This window comes from Ursus americanus, chromosome 2 (genome assembly GCF_024610735.1).
Source record: "Ursus americanus isolate L20-20 chromosome 2, mUrsAme1.1.p, whole genome shotgun sequence".
Classification (NCBI taxonomy): Eukaryota; Metazoa; Chordata; class Mammalia; order Carnivora; family Ursidae; genus Ursus; species Ursus americanus.
In genome coordinates this window covers 38,450,020-38,472,343 of record NC_142128.1, presented here as the reverse complement: position 1 = coordinate 38,472,343, position 22,324 = coordinate 38,450,020, and the positions used below count along the sequence as shown (strand labels likewise).

The 22,324-nt window shown below is 59.1% G+C and overlaps 1 protein-coding gene across 1 annotated transcript; it reads left to right on the top strand.

Moving 5' to 3' along the window:
- Nucleotides 1-1,484: 1,484 nt before the first annotated feature.
- CCNF (cyclin F) lies at nucleotides 1,485-21,396 on the top strand. The gene is made up of 17 exons (XM_045784696.2): nucleotides 1,485-1,565; nucleotides 2,281-2,435; nucleotides 3,450-3,556; nucleotides 4,553-4,620; nucleotides 5,797-6,050; nucleotides 6,357-6,410; nucleotides 7,786-7,890; nucleotides 8,207-8,284; nucleotides 9,888-10,039; nucleotides 12,610-12,774; nucleotides 14,783-14,906; nucleotides 15,116-15,296; nucleotides 15,639-15,726; nucleotides 17,427-17,526; nucleotides 17,605-17,732; nucleotides 18,422-18,591; nucleotides 19,232-21,396. The coding sequence occupies exons 1-17, from the start codon at nucleotides 1,550-1,552 to the stop codon at nucleotides 19,711-19,713; spliced, it is 2,427 nt and encodes an 808-aa protein (XP_045640652.1). The 5' UTR covers nucleotides 1,485-1,549; the 3' UTR covers nucleotides 19,714-21,396.
- Nucleotides 21,397-22,324: the final 928 nt, after the last annotated feature.

Below are 22,324 nucleotides of genomic sequence, written 5' to 3'. Positions count from 1 at the left end.
GACAATCTAGACTTTTCCAATGAGTTCTCACCCTCCTGCGTGGGGGTGTCCAGTAGGAAATGGGCTCTTTCACCCTCTGGGAGCAGCTTGTCACCCCACGGGGCCCCCAGAGGTCTTCCTGCCAGGGCAACAGATGCAGGCGAGGGCCCACAGCATGGCCAAGAGAAGAGCACTGGTTTTCTGAAAAATAAGAAAACTTTACCTCTGAATAAAGAAAAAACAATGAGGACACAAAGAACTGGAGAGAGGAGAGCTGAGGGACTTCGGAGCAAGGATGCTGTTTTGGGCTCCCCAGGGGAGTGGGTGTGGGGACAATGGTTTATTATCCCTTCAAGGTGCTTGGACTCCAGGCTGGAAGGGCACACTTCTGCCCTGGGGGAGACCAGCAACAAAGTCACAGTGCGGGGGAGGAGGACAACACAGTAACAAAGCGGAAAATAGTAACCAAAGGTGTGAGGAAGGATGAGAAACCTGAAGCGTCCACCCTGGCCCTCCTCGTGCTCCTGGGTGGAACGTGGGCCATCTGGGGAGCAGCCCCCAGTCCGCGGGGCTCCGTCCTCTCTGCTTCCTGTGCGCCCCACCTCGGCCCCTCCTCAACCCCAAGTGCAGGGCCTGGCCTCTCACACCCCGTGTGGCCGTCCGTGTCCTCCTGTGTCTCCTGCTGCAGACTGGCAGCGTGGGCTCTGGTGTGTGTGCCCGGCTGCTCAGCAGCGACCGCCGACCCTGACGGGAGCCTAGGGCTGACTGGGGGCGCGGGGTTGAGCAGAGCGTCTCCGGGAAAACCACCGTGTCCTCCTCCGGCCAGCGCTTCTCCCGTGAAAGACGGGCCGGAGGGCACTGCCCAGTCCCTGACGGACACCGTGGTCCGGCTGGCGGGGGGCAGCCAGTGCGGCCGGCTCCCGAGGGCAGTGAGGACACAGCGGGGACAGACAGGGGCGATGTCCTGCCCGAGGGACCCCTGAGCCACGATTCGCGGGAAGAAGGCGCCGGCCGAGTCACTGAAAGGGCTGCGTTACGGTCCACGTCCCAGTGGCTCTGCCGCCCGAGCAGCCGTCTCCTCGCCTGACGCGCGGGAGGGAGGCCGGGCGCGCGACCTCGGGGTGAGGGCCAGGGGCGGGGCGGGTGCGCACAGACCTCCGCGGACGCCGCTCGCCGGGACCCGGGCCGCCGGAACAGCCCGGACCCTAGCGCACGCATAGACGCCCCCGCCGGCCGGGCCGGCGCCCGCTCCCCGGGGGACACCGCCCGCCCGGGCCGGGGAGGCGGGGCGGCCGCTCAGAATCCACCAATCAGCGGCCGGCGTTCGAATTCGCGTCCTGGCGTGGCCAATCGCGAGCGCCCGGAGCGGGCTGGGGGAGCGGGGCCGGGGGGGGCCAGGCACGGCGGCCCGGCGGCGCGCGCCCCCCCCGGCCGGCCAATGGGAGGGCCGGGCTCATTTGAAAACTCGGGCGGGAGGCGGGGCGGGTTTGCGCCTGCGCGGGGCGCGCGGGGCTGACGGCGGTCGGGGGCGCGGGCGACCGAGGCGGCGGCTGCGGCGGCGGCGGCGGCGATGGGGAGCGGCGGTGGTGAGTGCGGGGCGCGGGCGGCGGGCGGACACCTAGCGGGACGGCTTGGGCCCTTCGGCCCCGCGTGCGGGGCGTCCCGGAGGTGCCCGCCCGGCGCGCGGTTTAAATGCCCGGCGGCGCGGCGGGTGCGGGTGGGCTTGGCGTGAACGCCCAGCGCGGGGCCCGGCACCTGTCGCGGGCTGTGAGTACCGCGTCCGGCCTAGAGCGAGGGGACGAGGACAGTGTGGCGGTCACATCCAGGTACTCTGTGGGCCTCGGTCGCCCCGCGCGGCCCGTTAATTGCTGGTAGGCGACCCCGGTGCAGAGCGGGGCAGGGCAGGAAGGCCTGCGGAGGGGGTCCTGCAGGCGGGCGGCGGGGAGGAAGCCAAGGGAGCGGGGTGAGGGGCTCCTGCTGTGTCGTCCTGGTGTGAGTAGGAGCGGAGATGGGCAGGGGTCCGAGGGGACCATCATCCGCGCTGGCCACTTGCCCCAGTAGCCAAGTTCCATGATCACCTGCTATTCGCCCTAAGTACTTACTGAATCTTTGAATGAATGATGGTGTCTGCGGGAATCGCGGACCACTACTCCTTTATTTAATCTTTGGGACTAGAAATGCGGCTGGTTCCTTCTGTGGGGAAGGCACAGTGACCGTTCAGTCGCCCTCAGATACAACTTTGCACATCAGTGCAGCTCCTTTCCTACACATCACTGAGATCATTCTGCTGTTCTCCCTCAGTGATCCACTGTCGGTGTGCCAAGTGTTTCTGTTACCCTACAAAGAGAAGAATAAGGAGGAGACCCCGAAACCTAACCATCTTGAGCCTCCCCGAAGATGTGCTCTTTCATATTCTGAAATGGCTTTCTGTTGGAGACATCCTGGCTGTCCGAGCTGTAAGTCGCCAGATGAAAGTAGCCTCAGCCTAACTTGTTGGTCATCCCATCAGAGCTTTCTGTTCTTAAATGTCAGAACAGAATTTTGGCTACAAAAGAGGGCTGAGGCTCCAAGGATGATGTTGTTACTAGATGTTTCAGGTTGTTGCGATCGCAGGAATGCCTCAAAGCTGAAACATTGTGCAGTATGTTTGAATCCGTTCATTCCCATGTTTGACAGAGAAGGTACCTATGGTGGCAGTGAAATTTTCACCCCTTGAGAAATAAGAGTATTAAATAGAACAAAAACACATTCTTGAGGACAAAATGCCATGTAATATCGAGCCCTGAAAGGGACCCTGGGAGTTAGTTTGCAGATACTCAACTGCACCCTCATTCAGACTGACTTACTCAAGGGCATACAGCAAATTGGTGGGAAAACTCCAATAGGACCTTGCTTCTCTGACTCCCAAAGCCGCCTCGGTTGTGGTCATAATAGCCATACATGCCGAGTTTTCAATGGCAATGGGAACTTTAGCACTTGAAGTGCTCACCTGTGCTCAGGCTTCCCTGCTGGGGCACTTCCTGCCTCTGACCAGGGCGGTATTAAATTTATTGGTCTTTTTCTAGAGCCTCTGTTGCCCTCCAGACTCCAGCCATGTTCCCACTAGCAAGGCCCTAGGTAGAGGAGCACAAAACAAACTTCTGTTCTACTTGCTCCTGTAAAGAGTCAGGTTCCCTATCCTTGTAGGTACACACCCTTACAGGGGCGTCACCCCCTCTTTCTCAGTGTGGATGCTTTTCCCCCCTTCTGGCACCACTGTCCCCACCTTTAGAGCCTGCAAGAAGCTTGTTTCTTCCCTCTTTTCAAATCAGCTATTACTTTGATACACAGGGGCCTTTCTTCCTGGGGTGGGGAGGGAGACAGGAGGCCCTCCATCCTTCTATGTCCCGCGTTCAAGGGCTTCCGGGATCGAGGCTTCTGGGAGGTCCCTTGATAATCCAGCCCCCACCCCTGCTTCCGTTGTTGTGCAGGTGCACTCCCACCTGAAGTACCTGGTGGACAACCATGCCAGTGTCTGGGCATGTGCCAGCTTCCAGGAGCTGTGGCCTTCTCCAAGGAACCTGAGGCTCTTTGAAAGGTATATAGGCACCAGACAATGGCTCCGTTTTCTCCTGTCTCTGGGCCTCCCTGGTACGCCTGACCTGGGCATGCTTTTCCTCTTGTGGTTGCCCTTGTCCACACCTCACCCCCCGGAGAGTGATCGAGGGCTGTCAGCGTCACTCATGGAGTCACATGAAGTAGAGTGATTGGCTGTCCATGCCACCAGCCCAGGCGGACTCATTAGTCACTGTCATGCTTCGAAGGGTCGCACTTCGGCTGGGACCAGTCTGTGTGACTCAAATGCAGGTCACCTGCTTGTGGAAATTGTGGAAATTTTACTCAACCCTCTTTGTATTTATTTAGTTAGATATTTATTTATTGGTCAAAAGCATGTGATTTCACTCCTGTTGCATTTCACTCCCTGGCTGATCCCATCCTCCTGCTGAGTTTGGGACCCAGAGGGAGGGTCAGAGCAGGTGTGAGCCGCCCCCCGCCCCGGGCCTGGGGGCCCCATCATGCCGGTGACTGGACCTACCATCCACGTGTGCCGGTGGCTCCAGACAGGCCCCCTAAGACCTAAGCCACATACCGTATGATTCATCCATTTAAGGTGTGCAATTCAGTGTTTTTTTGTAGATTCACAGAGTTGTGCAACCATCACCACTAACATCCTCATTACCGCACAGCAAAGCCAGAGTCAATAGGGGTTGACATCAGTGCCCACTCCCTATTTTCCCTGCAGTCCCCCAGCCCCGGGCAGCCCCAAATCTGCCCACTTGTCTGTGGATTTGCCTGCTGTGGACATTTTGTGTAAGGGGAATCTTACAACACGTAGCCTTTTGTGGCTGAGTTCTTTGGCTTGGCATGTCTTTAAGGTTCGTTCGTGTTGTCGCATGTCATGGATGAATGATATCTGCTTGCATTTCCTAAAAAATCCTCACTTAAGAAACAAGCATTCTAGCTTTGGGTGCTGTGGCCTGACAGAACCTTCATGGGACAACACAGGTGATGCTGTGTGTTTTTACTGGTCTAGGGCTGCCGAAAAGGGAAATTTTGAAGCTGCCGTGAAGCTGGGCATAGCCTACCTCTACAATGAAGGCCGTAAGTCCTCACGGGGTTGGGGCTAGCCTCGCCCCCCTCGGTGCTGACCTTGTAGAACAGGCGTGAGTCCTTCCCAGTGGGAGCCCTTCTGCCCTTATTCTTGTGAGGTCCAGCCCTGGGCCTCTCCCCTCAGCAGCGTGTGCCCACAGAGGCCCTGCTACGGGACCCACTGGAGTCCATACCCTTTAATTATTTTAACAAACCTTGTTTTGACAAATGCTTTAATTCCATCAGCAGAGACTCAGGCGGGGAGTGGGGGGTGGGGAGGGCTAATCAGGCAAGCCAGGCTTCCCCCTCCCCTGGCAGCACCCCCTCCGTCCAGTGAACACCGCAGGCCACGTGTAAGTGCTGGCTCCCCTCCTTCCTCCCCGGAACTCTGGGGCAGCGATCAAAGGGTGTTAACAACACAGCTGCGGCTTCAGTGGGAGACACGTACGAGCAGGTCAAAGCCGGCCTGGTGCCTGAACTCCTTCACCCCCCAAGAAACAGGGGCTCCTTGAAACGACCCATGTGGCCTTCTCCTCTCCCAGTGCCTGCCTCTTTACCTAGCACACAGAACCAGCCTGCAGGATGTCCAGTCCCAGCCCCCAAAATGCATAAAGACTGGGGATAGTTGATATGTTTCTGCTTCTAAAAGATCTGGTATCTTGCTGAGAGAGCCTCTGCTCCCAGCTGGTTGGCAGGATTGTTGAGACTGATAGACGGTGAACAATCCTTCCCCTCGTGCACTCCCCCATCAGACAGCGGTTCCCGGACAGAATTCACGCACCATCCAAGTCACCCATCCAAAGTGTAGAAGCCAGCAATTTGTAGTATCTTCACAGAGTGGTGCAGCCATCGCCACCATCCAGATGTGGAACATTGGCCTAAAAGGAAACACTGTACCCACTAGCAAGGGTCCAGGCTGTAGCTCCCAGCGGGAGGGAGGGTGCATGTGCCGCTCCACAGGGGACACCTTCCCAGACCTTCAGAACCTAGGCTGCCGGCAGGGACACGTGGTTCACAAGGTAGGGGAAGAAAGGGAGGAGCCCCCATCTTGGAGGGCTCTGCTCTCCTTACACACCAGCAGTGGTGCGCTGTGGCAGGCGTAAGGTTGTAGACTTTGAAAGCCCACGGAGAACTCCATGCACCTGTCCCTCAGAGACACCTGGGGTAATGGTCTGTCCATGTCCGCAGTGTCTGTGTCTGATGAAGCCCGTGCGGAAGTGAACGGCTTGAAGGCCTCTCGCTTCTTCAGTCTTGCTGAGCGACTGAATGTGGGTGCCACGCCTTTCATCTGGCTCTTCATCCGTCCTCCGTGGTCGGTGTCTGGAAGCTGCTGCAAGGCCGTGGTCCATGAGAGCCTCAGGGCAGAGTGCCAGCTGCAGGGAGCAAGTCCTGGCGATGGACACATGTGGGGCCGGCGTGCCGGACGGTCCGAGCCCCATCAGGTCAGTAGAGACACCGGATCATGTAAAGCCAGGCGCCTGAAAACAGTGCAGGGGCAGAACATCGCGAGTGTGGGCGCGGGGGCATCTGCAGATGAGTCAGCAGGAGAGGAAGCCTCACAGCTGGGGCTCCCAGGGAATCCCACAAGGGGCTGGGCTCCCCAAAGCCAGGAATCAGGGGACGGCTCTCGGGGTCGGGTGTGGGCCAGGCAGGGGCCACAAGAACAGGTGGACGGGGAGGATGGTACACCGGAAGTTCTCTTCCCACTGATGATCACACCTCCTCCTCCCCCTCCTCTTGCTCTTCAGACTCACAGAGCGTCCCTACTGCACTGCCTGGGGAGAGTGCTCAGTCTCTTCGAGGTGAGTCATCTGTCCCACCCAGACCCCCTGAGCACACTGACATGGAGCACAGGGCCTCCGTGTTTCTGTGCTGCCCGCCTCTCTGGCAGCTGCAAACACCAGGGACCAGGAAGTAAGCAGCAGGCAGCAGGAGGGGTCGTGTGGGGTGTAACACCCGGGCAAGACCCGCCTCTGAGACAGTGTGGAGCCCAGGGGGAGCGTCCGAGTGCTCGCCAGACCATGGGCCGGTGTCATGGCCTGGCTCCGGGCAGCCTCTCCCACTCTTCCCACAGACCTCCCTACACTGCAGAGAGCTTTACCGAGCTCATGCCGCCTGCAGCAAACTCAGGGAGCGGTGGTGGCTCCTGGTGACATGTGCAGCGGCAGCAGCAGGGGGGGACGCTGAGCATGAGCGAGGACAGGGAGCGGTGGTGGCTCCTGGTGACATGTGCAGCGGCAGCAGCAGGGGGGGACGCTGAGTGTGAGCGAGGACAGGGAGCGGTGGTGGCTCCTGGTGACATGTGCAGCGGCAGCAGCAGGGGGGGACGCTGAGCATGAGCGAGGACAGGGAGCGGTGGTGGCTCCTGGTGACATGTGCAGCGGCAGCAGCAGGGGGGACGCTGAGTGTGAGCGAGGACAGGGAGCGGTGGTGGCTCCTGGTGACATGTGCAGCGGCAGCAGCAGGAGGGGACGCTGAGCGTGAGCGAGGACAGGGAGCGGTGGTGGCTCCTGGTGACATGTGCAGCCGCGGCAGCAGGAGGGGACACTGAGCGTGAGCGAGGACAGGGAGCGGTGGTGGCTCCTGGTGACATGTGCAGCGGCAGCAACAGGAGGGGACGCTGAGCGTGAGCGAGGACAGGGAGCGGTGGTGGCTCCTGGTGACATGTGCAGCGGCAGCAGCGGGGGGGACGCTGAGCGTGAGCGAGGACAAGGAGCGGTGGTGGCTCCTGGTGACATGGGCAGCAGCAGGGGGGATGCTGAGCATGAGCGAGGACAGGGAGCAGCCTTGACAAAACCTCCACATCACCATCTGGGGGGCCTGGTGCGGAGCGCTGACCCTGCAGTGGCCCACAGCCAAGCTAGGGGCCACGGGCTGAGCGAAACACAAACCTCATCCGAGAGGGAGGGGGCCTGTGGGGGCAGAGCTCAGAAGCTCGCTCTCCCGGCAGTCGTCGAAGCATGTACCCTAAGAGAAGTCGTTTCCACTCCCAATTTACTTAATTCATTTTATTAAGAGAGACCCCTGAATATGATTACTGAGAGGTCTGCGGAGAGACCGTGGCGGTCCATAGAAGCTGGTCTTCTGCAGGGAGCAGGGCGAAGGAGGCCACCGATAGAGGCTGGTGTTCTGCGGGGAGTGGGGTGAAGGAGGCCGCTGTCCTGGGGTTTGTTGTAGGATGAAGAGCGGAAGCAGCAGGCCCGGGACCTGTTCGAAGAGTCTGCTAATCAGGGCTGTCTGGCCAGCTCGTACCTCCTCTGGGAACGTGACAGGAGGACAGACGTAAGTGGGCCGGGGTCTGGGGACAGGAGGATTCGTGTCGGCCAAACATTCAGTCTCCAAATGGGCCCTTAGGCAAGGTTCTGTATACACGGGGGGCCTGCGGGCAGCTCCCCGAGCACCAGGCACTGCTGGCCAGCAGTGCTCCTGTAGCTGTCCCCAACAACCACCGTCATTCGGGGGTAAGGGGCTGGGAAGGAGTCTGAGCTGTGGTCCCTCTGGGGGTGTCGGGAGGAACAATTAAGAATCGATGGGTTGGTTCTGAGTTTTTCCAGAGACACAACTGTATAAAAGCACGGTGACTCTCTCCCATTGACAGATGTCAGATCCCGGGCGATGCCTCCACAGCTTCCGGAAACTCAGGGACTACGCAGCCAAAGGCTGCTGGGAAGCACAGGTGAGGCAGGAGCTGGCCTTGCTCCTTCCAGCTCCTCTCGTGGGGCCCATGGCGGCGAGCCCGCCCCGGCTTCCTTTCAGAGGCGGTAGGACTGGCCCAGGGCTGACACCAGGGCTTACAGGAGTGTAGCTGTGGGGTGCGCAGGGAGGAGGCCTGCAAGTGCTTCCTTCATCCCTGCGCTTCCCCCCGGCGCCTCCAAGCCCGCTGCCCCCAGCCGGCCAGCCTCTCCGTTCTCGGGTGCTGCTGAGCTACGTCTGCTGTTCGCACTCCTGTTGCTCCCTGTGACTGTCCGGTAGCTCGGGCACCTCGGAGCAGATGGGGCTCCGTCATGTCACCCGCTCACAGGGTCACCCAGGGTTAGAGCCAAGACATGAGGGATTTGCCGGTGGTGTTCTCTAGATGCTCTCCTGCTCCAGCTGTAAAAAATCCTTGTTTAGGACAAAGCAAAGACAGTCCCCCTTTGCCGAACGGGTAGAAACCCTCTTGTCGCCCCACCAGGGGGGTGTTCGACAGTCATCTGCCCTAAAAGTGAGGGAAGAAATCACTGAGTGGTAGGTGGCCCAGCCTGACGTGTCACAGAACAAGGCACGTGTCACAAACTATCCCAGGCAGGTTGAGCATTGGCGGCAGCTGGAACAGCAGCAGCGCACTTCTCTCGGAAGCTCTAACTAATCGTAAGAAGAGGGACATGCCAGTAAGCATTCAAAGGGTCTCCGTGTGCTCCCAGAAAAGAGGAAATAGAACCAACTGGTCAAAGCCCAGGGCAGCGCCCCCCTCACCTCTAGTTCATGGGGCACACAGCTGAACAAGGCCATGTGTGCAGATCTTTTTTCTGCGCGTGTTGAGTGGATCGCTGATATTCTGAAAATACACATTTTTCATGATAGCAGTTTTTGCTGGCAAAGATGTGATAAAACAGCATTCTCTTAGCTGGTATGAAAATCCGCGTGGCCCTTTCAGAAAACACTTAGGCACAGCCGCCCCTGTGGGTTGACCACATAAGCAGACGGGTACCAGTACCGAAATGGCGGCACAGAGATGCTCCACAGAGTAATAAACTCTGCAGGGAAGAACAGGTGTTTCAAACCCTAGGAGCCACGTTATTGTTAGCGAACGGAGAGAAGATAAAATATATGTGCACTATGATCAGGAATGCATAGAAACATCTAGAAGGAAGTATCCAGAAATGGTTGCTAGTTACCATCGGAGGGCCCAGAGGTCCCAGGGGGCCTGTGCCAAGTGGCGGACACGGCTCAGTCAGCCCACACACCCAGCTACCTAGGCAGGTGCTCATGAGAAGGGAAACTGAGGCATGCAGCAGTTCCCCCAGTTTGTGGTGTTCACAGGGACCCAGGTTTTAAAGCCAGGTCATCTGACCCTCCAGCCAGTTTTGGCCGCTTTGCTACGCTGACTCCATTATACATGTTTTGTCCCTTTTGAAGTTCGTTATCACATGACGTAGTATTTATTTCAAAGTGAGTAGTTCAAACCCCAGCCGTGCTGTTTCCAGAAGGCGGGGAAGGTGGACGCAGCCACTGCGTCCCCTCACTCGTCTGCCCCAGCAGCCCGCGGCTTCTCACTCACGTGCACGTCTGTCCCGCAGCTGTCTTTAGCCAAAGCCTGCGCGCATGGAGGCCAGCTGGGACTAGACGCGAAGGCCTCGGGCGGGATGGTGCGCCAGCTGTTTCAGACGTCCCGCGCCATCAGCAAGCAGCAGGTCTTCTCTGTGCAGAAGGGCCTCAGCGACACGATGAGGTGAGGGCCTCTAGGGCAAGCATCTGCGTGAGACGGTGGGCAGAGGCAGAGTGGCCGGCGGGCCCCCCGGGGAAAGGGGGGTGTTGGTCCCGTTCCACCTGGGCCACCGGCACAGGGCACCCTGGGTTAGCAACCCCACTGGAACCCCCCTTCGTGCGCCTGTGTATTCCAAAACCAGGGACGCTCCCGTTCTCTGGGGCTTTGAAGAGAAAATATCCCCCATGAGTGTCCGTGCTCCAGTTTTCCTTTTTAACCCTAGAATGTGTTAAACCATTTTAAGCGTCTTCCCAAAATGACAGGATTTGTATCGCCAGTTCAGCAGCCAAAACACCACCTCTTCTTTCCGCCTCCGCGTGTGAGCATCCATGTGGCGTGTGAGGGCCCACGGCCATTGCGTGTGCCCGGAGGGGGAGCGGTGGCCCCTGGGGTGGCCTCCAGCCCCGCATGTCCTGTCCCTTCCTGCAGCCCACTCACCCCGAGGTTTTTCACTCGGTCACAGGATATGCTAGAAAGTAACGTGGAAGGCGTAAATAATTTCTTCAGCTTCCACAAGATTTCAAATATGCTTCGGAGGAGCCCCTGGGTGGCTCAGTCAGTGGAGCGTCCGACTCCTGCTTTCAGCTCAGGTCGTGATCTCAGGTGCTGAGCTTGAACCCCGTGTCAGGCTCTGTGCTGGGCGTGGAGGCTGCTTAAGATTCTCTCTCTCCCTCTGCCCATCCCCACTTTCTCTCTAAAAAGTTAGTTAAGGGGCGCCTGGGTGGCACAGCGGTTGAGCGTCTGCCTTCAGCTCAGGGCGTGATCCGGCGTTATGGGACCGAGCCCCGCATCAGGCTCCTCCGCTATGAGCCTGCTTCTTCTTCTCCCACTCCCCCTGCTTGTGTTCCCTCTCTCGCTGGCTGTCTCTATCTCTGTCAAATAAATAAATAAAATTAAAAAAAAAAAAGTTAGTTAAAAACATGCTTTGGGTTTCGAAGGGGCAGGCTCTGGCTGTTCTCCCGCAGCTCACAGAATGTGCTCAGTAGACGTTTGTGTTTGACGGGATCATGCCTTCGTGGAGAGGCTTGATCTCACGCACACGGCACAGGGCTGCCTTGTCCCTCACTCCCACAGCCCACGTCGGCAAGCCGTTGTGCTCTGGAGCCCGGGGCCAGTGCCGGCGGCTGCACCTCCTTCTCCCCTACTTGTTTCTCCTGTGAGAAGGTGTATCCTGAGAACACCTCGTGCCCCTCTCAGTCGGCCCTTTTGTTGGATCGTTGCTGTTCTGTTTTGGGGGGCAGTTTGTCCTTTTCAAGAACAGCAGAATTTTGTTGAAATATTAACATCATTTCAGTCTTCAAATTGAGCTTCTTTTTGTTTTCCTCTATACCAAGCAACAGCCACCTTTTTTTTTTAACTGAGGTATATTTGACACATGACATTGTGTTGGCTGAAGAGTTAGTTATTTTGAAGGGTACCTTTGGTTGGTTTGGGGTTTATTTATTTTTAAGATTTTATTTGAGAGAGAGAGTGTGTGCGCGTGAGCAAGGTAAGGGGCAGAGGGAGAAGGGAGAAGCAGGTTCCCTGCGGGACTCGATCCCAGGACCCGGGATCATGCCCTGAGCCGAAGGCAGATGCATAACCGGCTGAGCCCCCAGGCGCCCCGGTTGGTTGGGTTTTAGAAGTCAGGTTGTTAAGGTCGCTGAGTCTGGGTGGCGGAGCGTCCTTTTCTGTTCCCAGTGTCGGCTGGCTTAAACCTCCAACACTTGGCGGTGCTCACGGGGTCTTCCAGCTCTGGGAGGAAACACAGACTGGGCTTCCTCCCCCATTCTGTCTCACCCCCATTCCTGCCCCCGCAGTTCTACCACCTCGGCCCGTCTTTCCCTCCTTCCCTCTGCCTGTGACAGATGCTTCCTCCCAGCACCTGAAACACTTGCCCAGAACCCAGCAGCTTCACCTTTCTTCTCCCTCTTGCTGCTGGTCTCTCCTCTCCTTGTTCGGAGAGGCGTTGACCATACTCGGGTATCCTTGCCGGGGCACCCAGCACTCCCGCATGAGGGTGTCCCTGGCCCCAGGTTGAGCCCCCTGGAGGAGGGACCCCACGTCTGTCAGCAATGTCAGGGCTGCTGGGTGCCTGAGAAGTCCAGTGCCGGGCTCAGGGCATCCTCCTTTAGTTCCGTTCTGGTTCTTTGCTCCGCTGCAGAGGGTCGAAATAAATGACCCTGTGGATGAGCCTCTCCTTGGGGAGGATATGGGTTTGCCAGCTTCTCGTGACTGTTCTCCGGACCTGGGCCCTGTGATCTATCCTCAGCCCTGCAGGGTGGCCCCACCTTGCCTCCTGCGTGTGTCTGGGCTCCTCCGGAACCTGGCGGTCTGAGTGGGAGAAGGCAGGTACACAGATGTGTGAGCCCAGCTTCGTCTTAGGAACCTAGCAACCTGGGGGCCTTCCTAGCCCGCTTGGACCCAGCACCTGCGGCAGGGACAGGTTCCTGCGTAAATGGACGATGCTGCAGATTGCTCACTCCCCGAGGACAGACGGGCCAGGCGGGAATGGGACGCTCGCCCTCGTTTTCAGGATGGTGCTCTCCCTGCAGGTACATCTTGATTGACTGGCTGGTAGAAGTCGCCACCATGAAGGACTTCACGAGCCTGTGCCTCCACCTGACCGTGGAGTGCGTGGACCGGTACCTGCGGAGGAGGCCAGTGCCCCGGTTCAGGCTCCAGCTGCTGGGCATTGCCTGCATGGTCATCTGCACGCGGTGAGGGGCCCCCCGGGGCGGGGTCTGCGGGACGACCCTCAGCAAGCTAGGCCTGCCCGGCTGCTCAGGCTGGCTTGCCGGTGAAATGAGCCTTCAGTGTCCCACCTCATAGGGTGCGGGTCTGAATTTCAAGGAGAGCGCAAGCAGAGTAGTCTCCCCTCCATGGGGACCGACCCTTGGCATGTGGGCAGCCACTCATCCCGGCCTGCGGGGACCCCAGAACATGGCCTTGCTCGGATGGGTTCAGGCTGGGCTCCTCCTCCCCTGGCCCTTGAGGGTGACGTGGTGACCTGCCCTCCAGAGTCTTCCTCCTGAAATCACGGAAAGACCACTTCTCAGCGATCAAGCCCTCTAGCCCATGTCATCAGAGACCTGCAGTTAGAGGGTCTCACACCCCCAACCAGCTCCCAGAACACCCCAGTCCCACCGCAAACACAGGGTGCTTCCTGCTACAGCTGCCTGCATCCCTGGCAACTCGGACCTGTCAGGAAGGACCAGCTCACGTTTTACCTAAATCTGCTGGTTTTTTGTCAATACTCGTCTGCCCATTTTGCCTTGGAAGCATCTGGTGTGTGTTTGTTTTCCTAAGGCAGACATCCCCGCGTGGTCTGCCCTTCCCCCGGGCAGTGCTCTGCAGACTGGCCATCCTTGTCTGTGAGCCTTGGGGCTGAGGGACAGGCTCGCCACGCACGGCAGGGTGTGCTCAGACACGCGGACTTCCTTTGCATGTAGCCCGGGGCAGGGGGTCCAGGCTTATGTTGTTGGGATGGTTTTTCTATGTCACGGGGTCACGGAAAGCCCCAGCTCCTGTTTTACTCTCTGCCACACCCAGTGACCCCTGAGGCCACCCTGTCCACCTTTGGAGTGATCCTGGACACATGACCATGACGGGAACTGGGACGTGTGGTCTGTAGGAGACCAGTGTGGGCTTGGGGCTACAGGCAGGCTGCCATGTGCCAACCAGCCCCTCAGGCGTGCTCGTGGGACCCCCAGTTCAGACCTTCTCACGAGAGGTGACAGAACAGATAGGCTCCGCCGCCTCGTGCCAGAGCGGCGTAATTACATCCTTGTAATCAGAAACCGAGTGACCAGACCACCACCTGGCTGGCAGTGAGATGCTTTATAAAGATCTTAGACGCAGAGATGCCCTGCCTCTGCTCCGAGCAGCGCCTGCCGCGGCCTCTGCACGGGAGCTCTAACACCCAGCCCCGCTGGGCACTCCTGCCTCATACTCTCTGCGCCTGTGCTCCCCACGCCTCCCATCTCTCTCTTTCAAGGCTATAGGGACGCCTGGGTAGCGCAGTCGTTAAGCGTCTGCCTTTGGCTCAGGGCGTGATCCCGGCGTTATGGGATCGAGCCCCACATCAGGCTCTTCCACTGGGAGCCTGCTTCTTCCTCTCCCACTCCCCCGGCTTGTGTTCCCTCTCTCGCTGGCTGTCTCTCTGTCAAATAAATAAAATCTTTATTAAAAAAAAAAAGGCTGTAGCAAATGGGGCAGCTACCGAGTCCCCAGGACAGAGCGGCCACGGGCTTGGTCCTGCTCCCTTGCCGGCAGGCCACTGGACCAGCATGTTCCCTGTTAGTTGGGGCCACTGGAGAGTAGAGAACACAGTCAGGATTCCTGTGGCCAGACCCGTGCTGAGCACACACCTTCAGACAACCTCCAGCTCTCCTTCTGCTGCCTCAACTCCCTCCCAGGTGTAAGCTCTTGCTTACGTGAGCTCCGTGGAAGCTGGCTTCATCCTCAGGTCGTTAAGAGGATCAACCAGTCACATCATTCGTGGGTGCCTTTTGCAGACACCTCTGCGTGCCTGGAGCCTGGCCACTCCCACGGCTGGCACTAGTCCCACTTCCTTTGCAGACCCTTCGGACAGGGTCATGGGCTCATCTGTTCCTTGTGGGGCTGCAGGCAGCCCAGTCCACTCTTTGACCCCCCGCCGTGGGCCTGAAGTGATCGCTGCCTCCAGGGAGAGCAGACTCCATGCTTAGACACCTCTTGACATTCTAGGTTTATCAGCAAAGAGATCCTGACGATCCGCGAGGCTGTGTGGCTCACAGACAACACGTACAAGTATGAGGACCTGGTGCGGATGATGGGAGAGATCATCTCTGCCCTGGAAGGGAAGATTCGGGTAAGGGGCCACTTGCTGTTTCCTTTCACATCAGGGCTGATGTCGTGGGAGGGGACAGGAGGAATCATAGGCTCCTCCACGGTCTTGAGCTTCCCTGCTCTGGAAAGTCCTCCTGGACCCAGAGGGCACGAGACCGGAGCTGCATCTGTCACTGCAACACCCTGGGGCTTGTGCGCCAGGACCCCACATCACCTCCCCGTCCCATCTAGGTCCCCACTGTGGTTGATTACAAGGATGTCCTGCTGACGCTGGTCCCTGCGGCGCCGAGAACCCAGCACCTGTGCAGCTTCCTGTGTGAGCTGTCCCTGCTGCACACCAGCCTGGCTGCCTACTCTCCAGCCTGCCTGGCCGCGGCCGCCCTGCTGCTAGCAAGGCTGACGCATGGGCAGAGTAAGGAGCCGCCCTTCCACCGGCTGCTCAGCAGGGGCTGAGCCAGGGACTGGGGATTCCCCGAGTCAGGAGACAGGAGACGACTCTCCAATACAAGGGGGAAGGAGGGAGAAAGAGAAGTTTGCCCAACTCCTGGATGAGGAGACACCAGAATGGACTAAAAGCCGTTCTGTGGGGGTGAGGTTAAGAGATGGTTCTAGCGTTTAAGTATTTCCTGCTCTGTTGACAGTGAGCATGGGGTGTTTGTAACCCTGAGCTCCAGGAAACTGTGCAGCAGAACCGTGGGGCCATGGGGTGCGGGGGACCCCAGCACGGCCGCAGCACCCCTGCTTTCCTCCCCAGCACAGCCCTGGACCACGCATCTGTGGGACCTGACTGGGTTCTCCTGTGAAGACCTCATACCCTGTGTCCTGAGCCTTCATCAAAAGTGGTGAGTTCCTAGAAGGAATTGATCCCCCACCCAGCTGCCACAGGCTTCGTCGTCACATCCCGGGGCGTGGGGGGGGGGGCTCGCTGTCACATGAGGGCTGTCAGCCCACACACACAGCTTCCCCGCAGTGCACTGCGTTCTCAGAGTCGACATGTAAAAACGTCAGGCCACGTTGCCTGTTTCGCAGTTTTGACATTTGATGTGCGTGCTGCTGCTGCTCCCACCCAAAGCTCATTCGGCGGGCGGCAGACAGTAACAGAAACATCGAAGCCGGCTGCTGGAGCCGTGGTCGGTGTGGCGTCGGACCACCTGTCCCGTTGCTCAGGAGTTGGCCGGCTGTGACTGCTTCCTGCCGCAGCCCCGCTCCCCATCCGCTCACTTCATGCCCGCTCCCAACACGCGCCTGAGCCAGACCCCAGCTGCCCCTCCTCCTCACGCCCAGCGCTCTCTTTCCCGCGTGTGGGTCTGGGTGATTCCGGCCTTCTGCCTGTCCTCGGGGACTTCCAGGATTCAGAACACATGTGAACCCCAGCCTCTGACTTGAGCCCCAGGACCTCCTCCCCCACCGCTGGCTTGTCCAGGCCGGACCCCCTCTTCCCCGGGCCGTTCCTCCTCGTCATAGATCGCACGGGGCGCTTGGTGGGTGTGCCACAGTCATCCTAGCAGGGGCCTGGGGCCAGCCGTTTCTGCTGCCTCATCCGGCGTCCCACCAGCTCTGGAGGCCTGTGCCGCCTGCACGTGCTCATTCCCCAGCCGCCCCCTGAATTACCGCAGTGACCGCCTCTGAGGGCGTCACTTCTCTGTACACCTTCCAGGATGAGATCGGAGCTCTCTGGCCGGGCCCCAGACCCCTGGGAGCGGCCCTTTCTCTGGCCTGCTCCCCACCCTGCTCCCGCCATGGGGAACCGGTCAGCATGTCCTGGGGCTGCCGTGTGCTTTGGCCAACCTGTTTTCTGTTGTGCCTACTCACAGCCAATGGACGGGGAGCAGGGGTGAAGCTGATGGGTCAGCGTGTGTGTCTGATCACTCACACGATGGTGCGAACAGTCCTTACTGGACACCAGCTACCAAGAGTTGTTGCTAGCTGTTCCCCTGCCCTCCCAGAACTGTTTTTTATTTTCATTTCAGATAATTGGAAACATTTATTTACCAACCGAACTTCTTTTTTAAGTGTACAAGTCGTGCTCGGAGTTGTGCAACCGTCATAACATGGCACCACTCTCAAACCCCAGACTCCACGTCTGTCAGGCCCAGGCTTCCCCTCCAGCCCCCGTCTTTCCATGTCTGTGGATTTCCTGCTTCTGGACACTTAATAGAAACAGAGTCCTGCCTCATGTGGACTTCTGTGACCAGCATGTCACCTGCGTAACGATTCCACTGGAATCACAGTCCACTGCATGGATGGACCACAACTTGCTCATTCGTGCATTGGTGGACGTTGGGGCTGTTGCCGCCTTTTGGCTGTTGTGAATAACACTGCCATAAACATCCGCACGTCTGTGTGGCTGTGCGTTCACCGCGGAGCCTCGAGGTTCCCCATCCTGACCTCCCATCACTAGGCTGTTTTTAAAAGCGTATTGTTCTCTCTCACTTCAGCGAGCGGACGCTAAAATGGAGTCCCTTGGGCTGGGGTTGCCAATGTCACCTGCCCCAGACCCCCGCATGTGGCTCCGCTGTCCCTCACGTGTCCCCGTTTGCAGCTTCCATGATGATGCCCCCAAGGACTACAGGCAAGTGTCTCTGACCGCCGTGAAGCAGCGATTTGAGGACAAGCGCTACGAAGAGATCAGCCAGGACGAGGTGCCTGCACCCCCACCCCCAGCCCAGACGCCGGCCCCTCCGTGCCTCGTCCCCCCTCTGACCCTGGTCTCCTCTCAGGTGCTGAGCTACGGCCAGCTGTGTGCAGCTCTGGGAGTCAAGCAGGGCAGCCCAGAGCCCACGTCTTTCCTCAGCACGGGGGACATCCACGCCTTCCTCACGTCGCCGTCGGGACGGAGGACCAAGCGGTGAGTGAGCCCTGTGTCTGAAACGGTGCGTGCTGGGCCTGGGTTCCCTCCGACTGCCACGGCTGCCCGAGAGCTCCGTTACCCCCTTTTACACAGGGGCCTCCTAAGAGGGAGCAGGGAGAAGCAGCAGGTCCCACAAAACACGAAGCTGGGGCTGAATCCAGGCCTTGGTTCCTGGGCCCGGTCTCCACTGGCGGCTGCCGTCCTCTCTCTCCGGCGCCGCTCTCTCGCTTTAACCTGGTCTCTTTGAGCGAAGACAGTCTTGAGCACAGGCTGAGCCCAGCACAGGCACCCGCGGGCCACGCTGTTCCACGGTGTTGCTGTCACTCCTGGCCCTACCCCTCCGCACTTCCCTGGCTGCCCCCATCTCCACCCTCACCTCCCGAGTCTGTCCCACACATGTCCCCTGTCTCAGCGTCCTGGCTTGGCCACCTGGCATAACTTGCCGTCCGCATCTTAAAGACCCGAGGAGCTCCTGTTGATCCTGCGCAGTCCAGGTGTGCAGCCCCTCGCTGTGCCGCCGGCCCTGCCTCTGGGAGCTTTGCCCTGAGCTTCCTGAGGGCAGGCAGCTGGGTGGCTGTGTCGTCCCCGCACGCAGCACACCAGGCCAGGTCCGGCAGGTGCGGAGGACCAGGCTGGGCCCCCCACACTGCTGCCCGTGACCGGGCGCCTGGTCTCCCACCTTGCAGGAAGAGGGAGAACAGCCTCCAGGAGGACAGGGGCAGCTTCGTTACCACGCCCACCGCGGAGCTGTCCAGCCAGGAGGAGATGCTGCTGGGCAGCTTTCTGGACTGGAGCCTGGACTACTGCTCTGGCTACGAGGGCGACCAGGAAAGCGAGGGCGAGAAGGATGGTGACGGTGAGCGCCACGGCCTCAAGGCCATCCAGATGCGCACCCCCTGAGGTCCACACCCAGGCAGGTGTGAGAGAGCAGAGCCCCTAGAACACCAGAGTGATGCCGGGTGCCAGGGTGGGGGTTCTCCCAGCCCACGGCAGGGAGAGGAGACCTGTGTCCAGCCCCAGCCAGGCCTGTGGAAGGGCCTCACCAGGGCAGGGAAGTGTAAGAGACCTTGTGTGGAATTCACGAGATCTTTCTAGAACATTGAGATGTGCCGCCCACTGCCCTTTTGGACTCTGTGCCTTGTGCACCCCCCAGGGCTGCCTGTGGGAGGCTCTGTCCCTGTGTTCTCAAGCAGCTAAACACGAAGCCCTGTTCAAGCAATTTCTGTCAATTTTCCAATTGCTTGCTTTTGTGTCCACTTGGGGATTAAGTAAATTATTGATGACCAGTTTGTTGTTGCTTCCTACTGTCCCCCGATTCACGTTGAGTGCCACCCTCAATTTCTTACCCAAAGGAGAGCAGTACAGGGGACTGTCCAGTGAGAGCCACGCCTGTCCTGGCCAAGAGTGGACCTTGGGCCACTGGGGGTCTTGACTGGGCAGGGGGGCACTCCAGTGCTTGGACAGTGGACAGATCTCTCTCCCCATGTCTCCCACAGTGACGGCCCCCAGCGGCATCCTCGATGTCACCGTGGTCTATCTGAGCCCCGAACAGCACTGCTGCCAGGAATCAAGTGATGAGGAGGCCTGCCCGGAGGATAGGGGACGCCAGGACCCACACGTCTGGGTACCAGGCCCCCAGACGCCTACTACGCCAGGGCCTGAGCCTCGGCTCTGCAGCACGAGAAAGCCAGGCAGGGACAGCGTGACCTCAGGGTACTCCTCCATCAGCAACGCGAGTCCCACAAACTCAGTGGACGGCGTCTCGGGGGGCCCTCCCCAATCTACCTCAGTGCTATCCCCAGGCAGCACCTCAGACACACAGCCTTGCCGCCATCATGCCAGGAAGTCGTGTTTACAGTGTCGCTCTGCGAGCCCTCCAGAGAGCAGCGTTCCCCAGATGAAGAGGAAAAACCTATCCACCCACAGCAAGGAGGAAGAGGAGGAGGAGGAGGGAAGGGACCTGAGCCGGGCTTGCTGAGGCTGTGAGTGTGCCCGTGCGTGCCGCAGGGAACATTTGCTGAGGGAGGGCTCTCGCTGCACTAGGAGCCACGGGGGCGCTGGAGATGGACGCCATGAGGACCGCCGATGGCTTTCGCCCAGGTAACGGAGAGACCACGGGACACTAAGTTTCTTTTTCCAGGGTAGTCCCACGCAAGCCGGCAGAATGTCCAAATCAGAACAAAAATTCGGATTCTTCCCTTTGGAAAGTTTAGCCTCAAAGCAATCATGCCACGCCCCATGAAGCCCGTTTCTCTGTCCCCTCTTGTGTCTGTCCTGCTCTCTCTGGGGAGCTTGAGCCCACGTCCTGACCTCCCCAGTCCCACCGAACCCCATCCCAGGAGCCGACAGCTTTCACAGTTGAGGGCTCATGTGAGCAGATAGCTTGGCACAGCTCCCCTCCCGGCATCTCTCTGGTTCTGGGTTGCGGTGGGGGCCGACAGCTCTGAGCGCACCACCGTCCTCATACCTGTGCCGTGGCTCCTGTCCTCACTCGGCAGGTCCCCTGCTGAGGGGGCCCTGCCCCTGCACACTGCTGTGGACTGCATGGGACTGCCAGGTGCGGGGGCCGTGACTGCTTTCGGGCCAGGGCCTTGACGTCTTGGCCCTAAGCTCCCTGCCCACCACACTCTCAGCTCCTTCAGAAATCTGTTCCTTCCTCCAGAGTGGTTTGTCTTTGTCCCCAGCAGGTGGTGTCCATACGAACACCTCTCTTTGCACTGAATTTCTAGGCCATTTCTTTTCTTGTCTTTATTTCCATCCTTCGTTCTTTAAAGATGGAAACAAAAGAAAAATTAAAGATAGAAGGCATTAAATTTTAAAAAGAGATTCTTAACTTTATTTAGGCTCAACTAAAGAAAAAGGGAACGTCTATCTGATTGAGACCCCTCAGTGCTCTCCTGACACTCTTCCCAGAGAGATTAGACAGAAAAAAACTAAATGTCATTTGTAACATCTGAGGTGTCCACAGTGCAAAGGGGCGGGATTTAGAAGACCTGTTCCCACCTGCTGGGCGAGAGTGCATCTGCAGTGGGTTCCTGACGCTCCCCCACACCTGCCACTTCCTGGGTGCAGCAGCCAGAACACCGGCGGGATCTGCTCCAGACTGAGCCCGACGACCCCCCTCCACCCCGGGCGGGTGGACCACGGAGACATGTGCCCTGCAGTGATAGCTTCTGTTTCTTCTCAAAACATCGGGAAGAACCACCGGGCCAGGAGCGTCCCCCCAAATGCTCTTGAACCAGAGCTCTGTGGAACAAAGAGATGGCTTTTCTGGTGCTTGTGTGGGTGTGTGTGGGGGGGGTGTTCCTTGGGGAGCTGTCTTCCTGCTACTGTGAGAGAATCCTGACTACCCTGGGTGGGGCATGGTTGGGATTCCTGTCAACCGTGTGCCCCTGGGCCTGTGTGAGCCTCGATATCCTCATTTGTAAAATGGGGCCATAGTACCTACCTCACAGGGGTGTTGTGGGGATTAAATGTGATGAGGGTAGTGGCAGCTGAGTGATGTGCATGTCTGAACTACCCACCTCCTTGTCTGTGGCCCATTGTCAGAAGCCCAACTCTGCAAGGACCAGGCTCTCTACCTTCTCCCAGCCTGCACCTGTAGGAGACCACTCCAGTGAGGACCTAACGCCACCTGCCTGTGCTGATCGAAGCCTCTCCCTCTCCCCTCTTCCTGAGAACAGGGCCACCACCCTCGGAGGGGCCCACCCTGAGCTCCCACCCCGGAACAGTCCCAGGCAGCATGGGGCCCCCAGCTCCCCTCCTCAGCAGCTACGAAATGGACATCTCTCCAACTTGAAGCAACGTCCCCCACCCCCAGCGTGTCATCCTTGCAGCCTCCCCAGAGAGTTCTCAGCCCCTGCAGGGTTCACAGTCCTACTTACTAACTCCAATTACGTCGGGCTCTGCTTCCTTCATCACTCCTCCTGGCTAGCACCCATCCCCAGCTGTCCAAGTCACTGAAGGCTCCATCCCCCATCCTGTGGAGACCCCCCTGGAACAGCTTCCCGTTGCTTCTGTGACACTTGGCTCTGCTGTCCCTCCACCTGTCTGGGCTCCAGCTCCCCTTCCATCACCCATCCTTCACCAGTCCGCGTCTATACTCACCTGCCCCACCTTGGACCATCTGGCCCAGGCCCATTGTTCTCAGGCCACCCTCCCTGGTCTTCTGGACTTTGATGTGCCTCGGCTCACGTGCCTACCTGATGCCACCCCTGCATGTCGTCACCTCACCAGGACGTCCACAGGCGAACGCTCCCTCCTCCCTTGCTCTGCCCCCAACACCTGTCCTCACCTCTGTTAATACCTACTGGGCCCCGCCAAGTACCTGGCCCCGTGCTAGGTGCCTGGGGTCCGCAGGGCAGCTCGGCCCTGCTTTAGGGCGCCCTCAATAAGGACAAAGCCAAGCGTAAGCAATCACAGGGGCCACCATCTACCCAGTCATCCAAACCAGATGTGCGTCCGTGCACCACCCGAGGACCCTCTACGGGCCCCACGCCCAGCTCCTTGCCGAGCCGGAGTAGCGGCGCGCGGCTGTGGGGCTGACGCGGGAGCCGGAGCGCCGGGGCGGGGGCCGGAGCGCCGGGGGC